The sequence below is a fragment of the Branchiostoma lanceolatum genome, chromosome 11 (genome assembly GCF_035083965.1).
Source record: "Branchiostoma lanceolatum isolate klBraLanc5 chromosome 11, klBraLanc5.hap2, whole genome shotgun sequence".
Lineage (NCBI taxonomy): Eukaryota > Metazoa > Chordata > Leptocardii > Amphioxiformes > Branchiostomatidae > Branchiostoma > Branchiostoma lanceolatum.
In genome coordinates this window covers 9,257,775-9,269,894 of record NC_089732.1, presented here as the reverse complement: position 1 = coordinate 9,269,894, position 12,120 = coordinate 9,257,775, and the positions used below count along the sequence as shown (strand labels likewise).

The window sequence follows — 12,120 nt, the reverse complement described above, 5'->3', positions numbered from 1 at the left end:
ACACATGTTTTTGAGACATAAGCAGTAAGTCTTTCCAGTTTTTCCAAGGCCGTGGATTCAAATCTCGGCTTAGGTCGTCAATGGTTTTCTACTAGTAGTATGGTTAACTTAGTAGTTTATTGAGATACCCTTTAGCCCCCAATGGGGCTAGTCTTCCAGGGTTCGTACATTCAAATATACACACATATACATACACAAACAGTGGTACACAGAGATAAACAATTCCAATGTCAAAATGATGTTAATACAAATTGCACATCAACAGTCTAAAATCATTTGTCGTTCACAATCGTGATAACCCTACCCACAAACTGCCTAACACTAGCATCAAGAGTCGTTCCACAGCTTAACGGCTCTGTATGCGAACGTTTTTCTATCGCTGTTACTTTTTGGGTTGGGCAAGCAGAAAGTATACATTGACTGTCTTGGTGAGTATGTCGTTCATGAACTGGTACAAAGTGTTAATTGATGTCCTTTGGCTCCCCCGTGACAACAATTGTTAAGAATGTGTTCTAATCCTTGATCATTCTATACATATCTCCCGTCACTCATGATTAATTTGTCATCTTGTAGCCCTGTCGAGCAGTTCCCAAAGTTGAGGAGAAAAGTTTGTTGACCATGGCGATGACCAAAATCCTGACGGGGAAGTACCGCACCACAGGCATGGCCCCTCTGGACCTCTCCTCCTGTAGTAAAGGGTAAGTTGGAGGTCAACGATACGACTCTATCAAAGTTTTCACAAGCAAAAAAACCTTGAAGTTACCAATGCAACCGTATCACATTCTTACGAGTAACGTCATGACTTGCACAGTCACAAATTTAGTCAGGCTGTATCATGACCAAGTCACTTCACGCGATTAACTGCATGTGTAGCCTTCTCGGTAATTTGTAGTCGTTACTTGTAACGTAACCTACACATGCGGTAATTTGTAGTTGTTACCTGTAACGTAACCTGCAACATGTCATCTTCTCTGGTCTCCCCAGCGAAGTTCTCGACTATTTCGAAGCCAGCTATGATTTGAATGAAAGCCTGTTCGTCGGTCTGAGGGGTAAGTTTCATCATGTGCCAAGTATCCAAACTAAGTCACACGACGTCGACTGAAGGGACATGTGCAAGTGTCTTCAAGATGAATAGATAGATAAATAAATCTACAGCACTTTTTTGTGCCACTCACTTTGAACTCAATGCATGTGTGACTTTCGTTTTCTATATTTTCAGTTTAAAAGTTATGAGAGTTACCCCTAGCCGTTTGTTATGAAGAAGCGTTCTTCCTTCCAGATGAAGATGCGTTCTACAAGTGTCCTGACCGTCTGCGGCTGCCTCTGATCTTCTACTACGCTCACACGGCCACCGTGTACGTGAACAAGCTGATGCTGGCAGGGATGATGACAGAGAGGGTCAACCTGGACTTCGAGACGATGTTCGAGACTGGAGTAGACGAAATGTCCTGGGATGACACGGTGAGATGCCTGATGATCGTACATTCTAGATAATGCAGTAACGGAGGGGGCCCAAATTCGCCACTCTTCTTCTAATTCATACTTTTTTAAATCGGAGATTGTGAGGCTGCCGTTGTCGCAAGGGACTCCACCCAGACACAGGGGTGTTGTTGTGCTACCTCCCTTTTAATTTTTGCTTCGCAGATCGCCGCTTGGCTTAACTTAAACAAAGTATTGTATGCATATTAAACTTTGACATTTTATGCTTGTAAGAATCGTAAAAGTAACCTTAAGATAGTAGATTAACATTTCAGAAATAAAGGAAACTCAAACTGGTGAATTAGGCTGTAGTGGCGAATTTGTGGCCCCCTCCGTAAAACCTTGATCAATTGATCCACGATCTCTTAATCAAATGTCAGAGCCAATCAAATCGGGCCTTCTACGGTCGACGGTAACGTTACACGCACATTTTCAGGTTTCAAATATCCAAAAATACATGCCACTCGAATAGTTAAATATTTAAAACCTTTGTTACAAATTGAGGAAGGAATTATGCAGTTTAACCTGTACGAAGATCAGAGTAATGTCATATTCGACATCTACCTGTTACAGGAGAACTACCGTATGGGAGGCAGCTTCAGGTGGCCTCCATTGGCAGAGGCGGTGGAGTTCCGCCGTCTGGTGCGCAATCGCATCCGCCAGCTTATAGAGGACACGCCCCTCCAGCTGCCAATCACCCAGGACAGCCCATGGGTAAGTCAGAGGTCATGGGCTATCAGAGATATTGTTGTGAGAAATTTGAGTCTTCCAACAACTTTTCTAGAATTATAGTTTCATAGCTGTGACGTTACAGATGATACCATTATGTGGAAGGAGCAAAGTAGAACTTCAGTTTCAGTATCAAGTCTTGATTTCAATGATTCATTGATAAAGCCATCCTTATAAATAGCTTTTTGATATTTATACCAAAGATATTGGATTGCTTCGATTTCCATTTTATAAACTTTGTGGTTGGGATGTCTGTATGATGCCCCCTATAAAATCAGTATATGGCCTAAGAAATGATGGTGGCAGGACTGTCAGGTTGGAGCCTAACTGCAGCTGCCCTTTCTCCAGTGGGCGGTGATGATGGGCGTTGAGCACGAGATAATCCACATCGAGACGTCCTCCGTCCTGATCAGGCAGATGCCTATCACCATGGTAACGACCCCGCCCGAGTGGAAGTACGCTCCAGCTAGCACAGGTACTACACGACCCAGAAAAATGTTGCCTCCCTGTAGCATCTACTAACACAGTTCCACCAGTGTACATAATTCCGCCACCCTGAAAAGATACGTCCCAACAGATCTCCAACCCAACGTCCTCCAGTATAAATTATGCACTTCTGTAAATCTAGACGGTGCAAACCTGCTGCACCAGAGATCTCTCAAACCCACTGTATTTCAAAGTGGCAGATTTATGTAACACTGGTTTATTGTTAATGGAGGTTACATGACCCAGAAAACGGTTACTCCTATTCAATGCTTCAGATCTTCTGTTTTAGAGGTCGCCCTAAGTCTGTCATGCTAGGAACCCATTAAATCTTCTTTGATATTTCCTTTGTAGTTGGTGACAGACACATATCCCAAGACAAATAAAGTTTTACGTAATGTGATGACAGTTGTAACTGGTCATGGCACTGTGTTTGAGTCACCAGCCAGTCTATGATTTTCTGTACCCACTGCAAGGCACTGCAATTGGAGAGAACCCCCTGCTACGAGTGGAGGGGGGTGAGGTCACTTTTGGCAAACCAAAGGATTTCCCTTCTTACGGTTGGTGTGTGGAGTATGGACAAAGAACTTTCAAGTAAGCACGCAAGTATCATATAACATCTTATGGATTGGTAACTTCACAGTGGGATTGACCAGTAACAGAAAGGTTGCGGTATAATTTAGACCAAATTCTCAATGTCTTCCCAAATCTAAAAGTGATCCCTGTGATATTCTCAACAAAAGAGTCTGATTTTTCTATAGTTTTAAGCCTTTTTTTGTTACCTGACTATCCCTGTCCTTGGTGCTGATCACCGACAGGAATAACCAACATCCCTGTCCTTGGTACTGAACACTGACACTAAGTTAGTTCCAGTTGATAGAGTTGAATTGCAGTTGAATTGCACAACCCTAAACAATAACTTTATTCTGACATAATCAAAGAATGATTAAGGCTCTATTAGCTTTACCAGTGAATTATTTCCCAGAGTTCCAATGTTTGAGGCTTCCAAGTTCAAGGTGACCAACCGTGAGTTCCTGCAGTTTGTGAAGGAAGGAGGATACGAGAACTCCTCCTATTGGACAAAGGAAGGTGGGTCAAAGGGCATAGGTCAAATAACAGAATATATAGCTTAAGTTAATCTACCTGATACAGCATTGTCAACAAACTGTCTTACTTACACATGGAATGTAGGGCAGCAACAGAAGACTTCAATTCCCGTCTGTTCTACCAGGGGGAGTTGTTGGATGGTGCCCCTATGTGTCAGGTTGAAGCTCAGCTCAATGAGGCTTAAAACATTGTTCTAGTGGTAAGATCTGAGTTGTTTTCAAGATTTGCTTATAGTTAATTGCATAGTCTTGTGCCCATAGACTATTTGCAAGTGGACAACTGGAAGTGTACAATGGTAAAGTACAATGAGAAGTAATGATATACTACATAGACCCATTCGATATACACATGTCCTGCATGTGACAAGTCACATCTATCTCTGTCTTCAGGTTGGAACTGGCAATCTTTTCGTCAACTGCAACATCCAATATTCTGGGTTTGTACCAAAGGTCGGTCTGAGTTTCAAATATTTTCTCCATTCATCTCTGAGTTATCAATTTAGAAAGATAGTCATGAACTACTAAAGATAGTTCTAACAAGCAACAAATCCTCAAAAGCAGTCTTGTCTAAGATCATAATGAGTTAAAAAGAAAAATTAAAAGCATGAAGGCCTTGATTAAAGTTTTGAAAAAGAAACAGCAAATTCTAGCCCCCAAGGACAGATGAATTTTGTCAAGGAATGGCCTATAATTCTGTACTACCTAATTTTTCTACTTCAAATCAAAAGCATTGATATGATCATACTTACACTTGTTTATGCTACTTTCAGGATGTAAGTCTGGCTGTGGGGCTGTCCTTTCTTCCCATTCCCACTGCCTGCCGGAGTACTTCTCCACAACTTACACTGACCCAGAAATCAGGCAGCATCATATGAACAACAATGGTCCTCAAAATGGGGACCTAAATGGAACAACAAGCGGGATGCAAAATGGAAATGAATGTGAACATAATTACAGGTGACAATGTTTGGAAAAAAAATTAACAAGAGATTAAGGTGAGCAAGGCCATAATGGTTAAGCGAGTCACACTCCTATATGTTCCGACAACCCGTGATCCAAACATTATGGGCGTTGGAACGTAGAGGCGCTGGAACATAGGGCAGTCCCCGGATTGTACCAAGAGCAACCTCTAGTAATCGTTGGCTCCTTTGAAACACAGCTAGGAAGAAGAAGAACTGATGTGAGACTGCACGACAACTGCAACAAGTAAATTGTATGGCAAGTTGTAGATACACGACAATTGAACCATTTCTAATATCTAACAATTCAAACGAGCTAATCTAATACATGTATATGAATAACAGTTGAGACAATCTATCTTACAGCGTACATTACTAATGCTTAAGAATAATGTTAGTAATATTAACAGTATGCTGTGCGTCAGGAATGTATTCAGCAGATCCAACGGTTGCAAAGACCGTATCCAACTGGCAGAGGAAGTTGGATACAGTCTTTGCAACCCTTGGATGTGCTTGGAGATTAGGAATATATAACATTGTCTGGTTTTTGTACAGAGTTGTATTCAAATTGGCCTCCATGCATAGGTAGATATATGAGCAGGGTAATATTGATGATATCATATTGAATATCACAAATGAAGACTTATTTTTCTCCTGGCCATTGCCCCAGGCTCATGGGAAATTTATAGCATTTAATTGTTAAACCTGCCAACCCTCTCTCCTCATTGCCCCAGGCTGCGTGTGATGTTTGACGTGATCGAGATGCCCTGGGACTGGCCGACGGTGGTGAACTACCACGAAGCTCGCGCTTTCTGCGCCTGGAAAGGTCCGGAGTTCCGCATGCTGACGGAGGCAGAGTTCAACATGATCCAGGGCGGAGCACTGGGCGACCCCAGCAAGGGTGTGACCTCTGACCCTGTGTTCCTCAAGGATCCACAGGCCAACTTTAGGCTGACCTTTGGGTCATCATCGGTAGGACAGACTCTGTTAACTTCTACCTATGACAATTATAATGGAAATGGATACACTTACTGTACATTCCATTTATGATCATGTTTTTATTGTTTTATTGTTTTTATTCTTTATTTTTGCATACATACAAACAATTTAAAAAAAGGTAAGACAGGAGAAAAAAACAGATGTAAGGTGGGGGCATAAACATACATGGTTTTTCGTGGGCCTCCCCCCAGAAACTTAATAATATGAATGGTTTATATTGTATATAATCAAAACTAAACAAAATGTACAAAAAAAATAAGTTGAAATTACACCATAGATTATGTATAGGAATCAGGAGTTTGTTACAAGTAGAAATACAAAATAAATTTCATTTTAAGTTATTAAAACAGCCTGTCGACCTCTACCCGCCCAACGACCTTGGCTTCCACGACGTGTACGGGAACGTGTGGGAGTGGGTGGAGGATCACTTTAACGGCCTGCCTGGCTACAAGCAGCACCACCTGTATGACGACTATGCGTTTCCATCCTGTGATGGCCGTCATACAATCATGTTGGTAATGATATGCAATAAGTTTTTATTCATTAATTACCTTCATTACTTTAGACAATATATTTTGTCACTGAACATTAGTCTGGACAATCGTCCTCCAAAAAAGCAAGCAACAAGGCCAAAATTGTTTTCAATTTTGGTAAACCATGCCTTTGTCGTGAGTTGACATTAAAAATTGAACTCAAACCTTGACCAAATCGATGGATCGTTGGTCAGAAATCACCTAAAAAAGCAGTCTTCTCACAGTACACCCCATTATGTTTCCCAAGAGAATACCAATGTTCTGGATATATAGTACATTTTGAGGCTAGTAATGTTTCAGGACCTGATTCAGTTCAATCTTAGGGCTTAACTGCATTTTTTCAAATGTGTCGTCAACCTTGCTACCAGAAAAGGATAATCCACCTTATTGAAAGTGAACAGGATTTGGGTCTCAAAGGTTCCAAACTGCGCTGACTACATGTACTTATATTTCAGGGTGGTTCTTGGGCTACTCAAGGTACTTTTAACTCCCGCTTCTCTCGCTCGTTTTTCCGCCGGCACTTCAACCAACACGCTGGCTTCCGCGTGGCGCGGACTCTGCCCGGTGCCGGGAAGTCCCCCGTTGTCATGGTGAACACGGACGTGTACATTTTAGGAGCGGGGGTGGAAGGTGAGATGGGACAGCCGGTTATCTAGCAAAGTCCTTTGCATGTTTGTCTTTGCATTGTATATTAGCATAAAAAACTAAGCATCCTTCCCTTGGGTTGAATTGATATTCTTTTTCATTACAAAACAAGGGGAAGCAAGATGGCATTTTCAGGTACCAAAAATTGATCAGGAATTGACAACTAACGTTAACGTTACATGACTTGTACATATTTGAATAGTTTTTTACTTGAAATTTTATGCAAGCTTATGCTAAGGACACTATGATGGAACAATTGCACTTCACTGTAACAGGGCAGGAATGGGGCAGTAGCTCGGGTTATGTAGATTCATCTACTTTTGCTGTCCAATCAAATCAACATGGCCTAATGAAGAAATGAATGCTCGTCACTTGTTTCCACCACACTGGTTTGATATAGAGCTTAGTCTGACTAAACTTGTCTGCTGTCTGTCCAGTTTGTACCCAACAGGTTAACGTTGTTCTGGTCCTGTGATGTGGCCTGTTCAGCTGTGTCCAGTGGAATTCCCACAAAGGAGCCTGATTTCACATGAAGGTCATGTTTCAACTCATCAAGGTCAAACACATTAAACTCTCCTCAGAACAGCACAGGTATTTATTTCAGGATACATCATATTTCGTAGCTGAAACAGTGATCAGGTCTTATGAGTGGTCTGATTTTGACTTTTACAGACAGAGGAAGCTCTTTTAATGTGGACATGCAACGTGCAACTGTACGTCCCTGTGAGTTGTTATTTCAGCTTTTCTCCACTAACCATTGATCCATAACTGGCAGAGGTGTGAGTAAATTGTCTAACTAGATCTTTAAAGGAGACGAAAGCAATTGCAGAACACTGGAAGTCGTATTTTCAAATTCAGTTTTCTAGTCCTTTCTTTACAGAGTAAGTTTAAATAACACTTTCCCATTGCATATCGACCTTCATGGAGCAAAGATGCGATGCCGTTGTGTGGTGAGAACTGATTGAAAATCTGGGCGCTGATTTTTTGATGGTCCCAATATATAAAGGACTCCTCGTGCGGCTTGTTTCTGTGCTCTTCTTAAACGCCCAAAAGTATGACATCATGATAAAAATGTGCTAATATTAGCAAGTAAATATTAATATCATACAGATTGCCATATCCAAAATATTTCCAGTTTTAACGTTCTGAAATTGCTCTTGGCTCCTTTAAAAGATAATGTAACCTGCACTGGTATACACGTATATGGAAGCCAAGTTTGGATTCAGGAACACAGGATTGGAAATGCGGGAACAACCCTGGAGATCCTTTTCATATCTCAAATGAAGTTATACTTTGCAGATCGATAAGAACTTTCCTTTATACAAAGGGATGGATTCATATCTTTGAGGAGCATCTAGAGAGTCTTGACCAACTTGAAACTGTCCATGGTATTATGGGGTTGAACCCATGCCCTGTCACCAGAATCTTCTTAAAAGTTTGACTTGACCATTTTCACACAGAAGTTTTAGGAATGTATGCAACGTTGTACTTTCAGTATTTGACTTCTTATGAAATGTTTCAGGAACGTTTCCCACTGATTGACACCAATGTGTTTTGTTACAGTTGCACCAAAAGAATTGTTTCATTAGGTTTATCTCTGATTTTACTTTTGAAATGATAAATTACTGTATGAATGTTTCCTCTGTAACTAGAGAAAAACCTGACTGTACCGGAGACACTTGGTCTAGAGGTCGTCCCGATGGCGAGCACCAACAAACAGTTCCACCACGAAACAGAAGAGTTCCTAGCGGCCATGTTGGCCCTGCAGTATGGGGATGGCGGCCAGAACTACTCCAAGGCTCTGGCGGATTTCTGTGTGGAGAAGGCGAACCATTACGGCTGTCCGCTCCAGAACGCTGTGCAGTTGGGATGTGGGACGGGAGGAGTAGGGTACCAGCTGGCCAAAACTTACAAAAAGGTTCGTCCACATCTCCCAGCTTTTAGATATGGTGACAGAATGATACAAATTCTGAAGAAATGCTACCTGGGTTTGGGGTTATGGTTGAGAACCCTTTGGAGGTCCTTAGGCTGGGAGGTTGAATTGGCACAAGACGCGTTGTGAGTGTAGTCTATTTCTAGCTATATAGCTCTTTCTCTTTCTAAATCTCCTTAGATATCAGACTTCTTGAACAACTTGCTACCTCAAAATAGGAAGACAAATCATTGGGTCTTGCGGTGACATTAAGTTGTTTTGATGCAGGTGATTGGTCTTGACTACTGTGGCCGATTCCTGGAGGCAGCCATTGCACTGCAGAAGACAGGAGAGTTCCACATGTTGAAGGCTGGAGTCACAGACAGTCAGACGGAAAAGAAGTCAATGACAGAAGATGTCATCACTGTCCGCATTCCAGCAGACGTGCAGAGGGACAGGCTGATGTTCAAACAGGTCAGAAGATCATCTGCTGACCACACTAGCCTTTGTACTGACTTCACTGTCCTTTGTACTGACTTCACTGTCCTTTGTACTGACCACACTATCCTTTGTACTTACTTAACTGGCCTTGGTACTGACTTCACTGTCCTTGGTACTGCCTTCTCTGTCCTTGGTACTGATTTCACTATCCACGGTACTGACTACACTGTCCTTGGTACAGAGTTCACTGTCCATGCTACTAACTTAAGTACACTGTCCATGGTACTGACTACACTGTCCACGGTACTGACTAGTACTAACTACAGTCAATCTTGCCCCATGTCCAGATGACCTGGGTGCCGAACGAGATCCCCAAGGCTGACCTGGTCCTGCTGGACTTCCTGGACAGGGTCAACAACCCAAAAGGTCAGGGGTCATGTCAAGTTCAATATTGCTGATGTTAGAACAATGAATCTACTGTAACAAGGACAGAAACATGTTTGAAATGTTACGAAGCTAAATCTCCTACTATTTTGTTCATGATTATAGTAAGTCTTTCTGTTCTGTCCACCAGCCTGGTGGCTACGGCTGTGGGAGATCGTCACTGACAACGGGATCGTCGTGGTGATCTCACAGAAGGTCGGAACAGAAGAACTCTCAGCCGACTTGAAAAACAAGTGAGTTGACATATTCTCTCATTTTTTATGACATATGCTGGCTGGACAGATAAAGCAAAAGCAAATTCATTAAAAGCATTCTGGAGAGCAGACATCTGTACCACTTTGATGGTAAGGGTTCAGATTTGACTACCATCAGCTGGTATCCATTCTAAGTTAGCTTTGATTATGATGTAGTGACTACTACACTGACTAGCAATGCATCTCTGACAATTCATCATCTTGGATATTTTGATATTTTGTGAGAGACAGATAATTACATAAAACTAGCTGGTCTGCCATCATCAGTAGTCTCCCAGTTGCAGCACAGAAAAGACTTCTCTTGCAGTGATTAGTAGCATTTTATGTATTAAAGGATCTAAATTTTGATCATTTCTTCTTTAGGCCATATCATTGAAAAGAAGTTGTTGAAGAAATCTATCAATAACTACTGATGAGTTGCACAGCTCACCAGCAACTGAGCCAAAGCCAGAACATATTACACTTTAAGCTCTTTGGCAGAGGATATGCACACTTACATCTAAGATGGTGTCTCTCGCTCTTTTCCAGGATGGAGCTGCTTGAGGAACTAGAGTTCCAATTTGAAGATGAGCAGGGCCAGACCAAGGTTACTATGGCAACCATCTGGAAGCTCCTGGTGTAACTATGACAACAAGATACTTGTTAGAAGTGTAATATTGAATGTCTAAAAGTTTTAATTATTGTATTTCTATGTGAGAAATACCTTTTTGTTAAGGGTGTCTGATGTAGAGATTTGGGTAGCTTAACAATTGAAAGCTGTTCTATGATTGAATTGATGATAATACTTTGAAGTTTTTTTTTTGTAAAAAAAAAAATGCCCCACCATCAAAATTTGTGTAGCACAAAATGTAGTATTGGCTCCTCAGGAGTCCTGTCTACATAATTAGCCAGACGAGGGTGTGTTCAACAATGACACTGCACTGAACTATAGACACCACGCCATGTTGCAAGTCACAACTTCTTTCATTATCTAATATAGGCACCTGTTGTTAATTCTACTTTTAGTTTACATGTAGTGATATACATTTAGAGAAGTCCAAGAGACGTAACGTTACAATTGAAGTGCAGCTACTCGTATAGATTATGCCGACATAATACACATTGTCTACTTTGGGTTCTCAAACTCCAAGTAGAGTCTTGTGGAAGTGGTAGCTGGCAATGGTGAACAGTCTAGTTTGTAGCTTGTTAAGCTTTTGATAACTTTGGCACATGGGTTATACCATAGTAGGGAGAAAAAGCTTTCAATTGTGTTCTATGTAATTTAGAATGATAAAATGTAGATCACGATGCAACAAGAACTATAAGGCCTCATTGTTACTGGCCAGCATCTTGATACTAGCTATCAAGGTAAGGAAATAACAAGTAATAGTAATGATTACGGTCATATCATAATGATTATGATGCAAAAACTCAAGGGACATTGTTGTTATCTGGTTATGGTAAAGCATATTTAGTATGGAATTACTATTAAGTGACATTTCAATGCTTGTCAAACATTGAGCAATATTGGTGTCAGGTCTTGGTTTATAGTTAAACTTATGATTTGCTAAGCAATCATCATACTCTGTACTTGTAGCTAGTAAACGATTTATGGACTACTGTAACTATAAATATGTAATGTACATTTTAGATGAAGGGAAACCGAAGTCACAAAAATAGCCTCAGGGTCAAATAGAAGCACATGGAAGAGGGGGAGGTAAAACCCCATACCAGCCCATTTCGGTTAGCAAGCTGCAAAAAGGTCAAGTCTGGGAATGAGCGGCGCTTCGTTAGTATATGGGCCTTTTCGGACACTAGAAAACGGGGGTGTGATAGGGGATGGATTTCCGCTTTGCTAATGTAATAAAAGATACATTCATGGCATTTTTATGCTTCCCTGTTATTCTTAAAACGTGGTTTTGAGATCTGCATGCAGCTGAAAGCTTGCAATTCGTGGTCAGAGTGTGGACTTTGGGTGTCAAAGTCATTGCAATATTATTCATATCCAAGCAGATGGGTAGATAACTGAATAGTCAGACATACAGCGTTATGATCTCCGATCAGAATAGAAATGTATGCCGTAACGTAAAACATACACCTTACAGAAGTTTGAAAGGTAATACATTTTATTGGATCTATTAAGGGACAAAAACACCA

The 12,120-nt window shown here is 41.2% G+C and overlaps 1 protein-coding gene across 1 annotated transcript; it reads left to right on the top strand.

The window, feature by feature from the left end:
* Positions 1 to 588: 588 nt before the first annotated feature.
* Positions 589 to 11,490, top strand: LOC136444667 (uncharacterized). The gene is made up of 17 exons (XM_066442343.1): positions 589 to 698; positions 985 to 1,049; positions 1,280 to 1,461; positions 2,053 to 2,193; positions 2,557 to 2,683; positions 3,168 to 3,285; positions 3,677 to 3,780; positions 4,188 to 4,247; positions 4,568 to 4,754; positions 5,491 to 5,728; positions 6,106 to 6,270; positions 6,744 to 6,918; positions 8,586 to 8,851; positions 9,134 to 9,319; positions 9,634 to 9,712; positions 9,861 to 9,963; positions 10,513 to 11,490. Exons 1-17 carry the CDS (start codon positions 619 to 621, stop codon positions 10,604 to 10,606), a joined length of 2,370 nt encoding a protein of 789 aa, XP_066298440.1. The 5' UTR covers positions 589 to 618; the 3' UTR covers positions 10,607 to 11,490.
* The last annotated feature ends 630 nt before the right edge of the window (positions 11,491 to 12,120 follow it).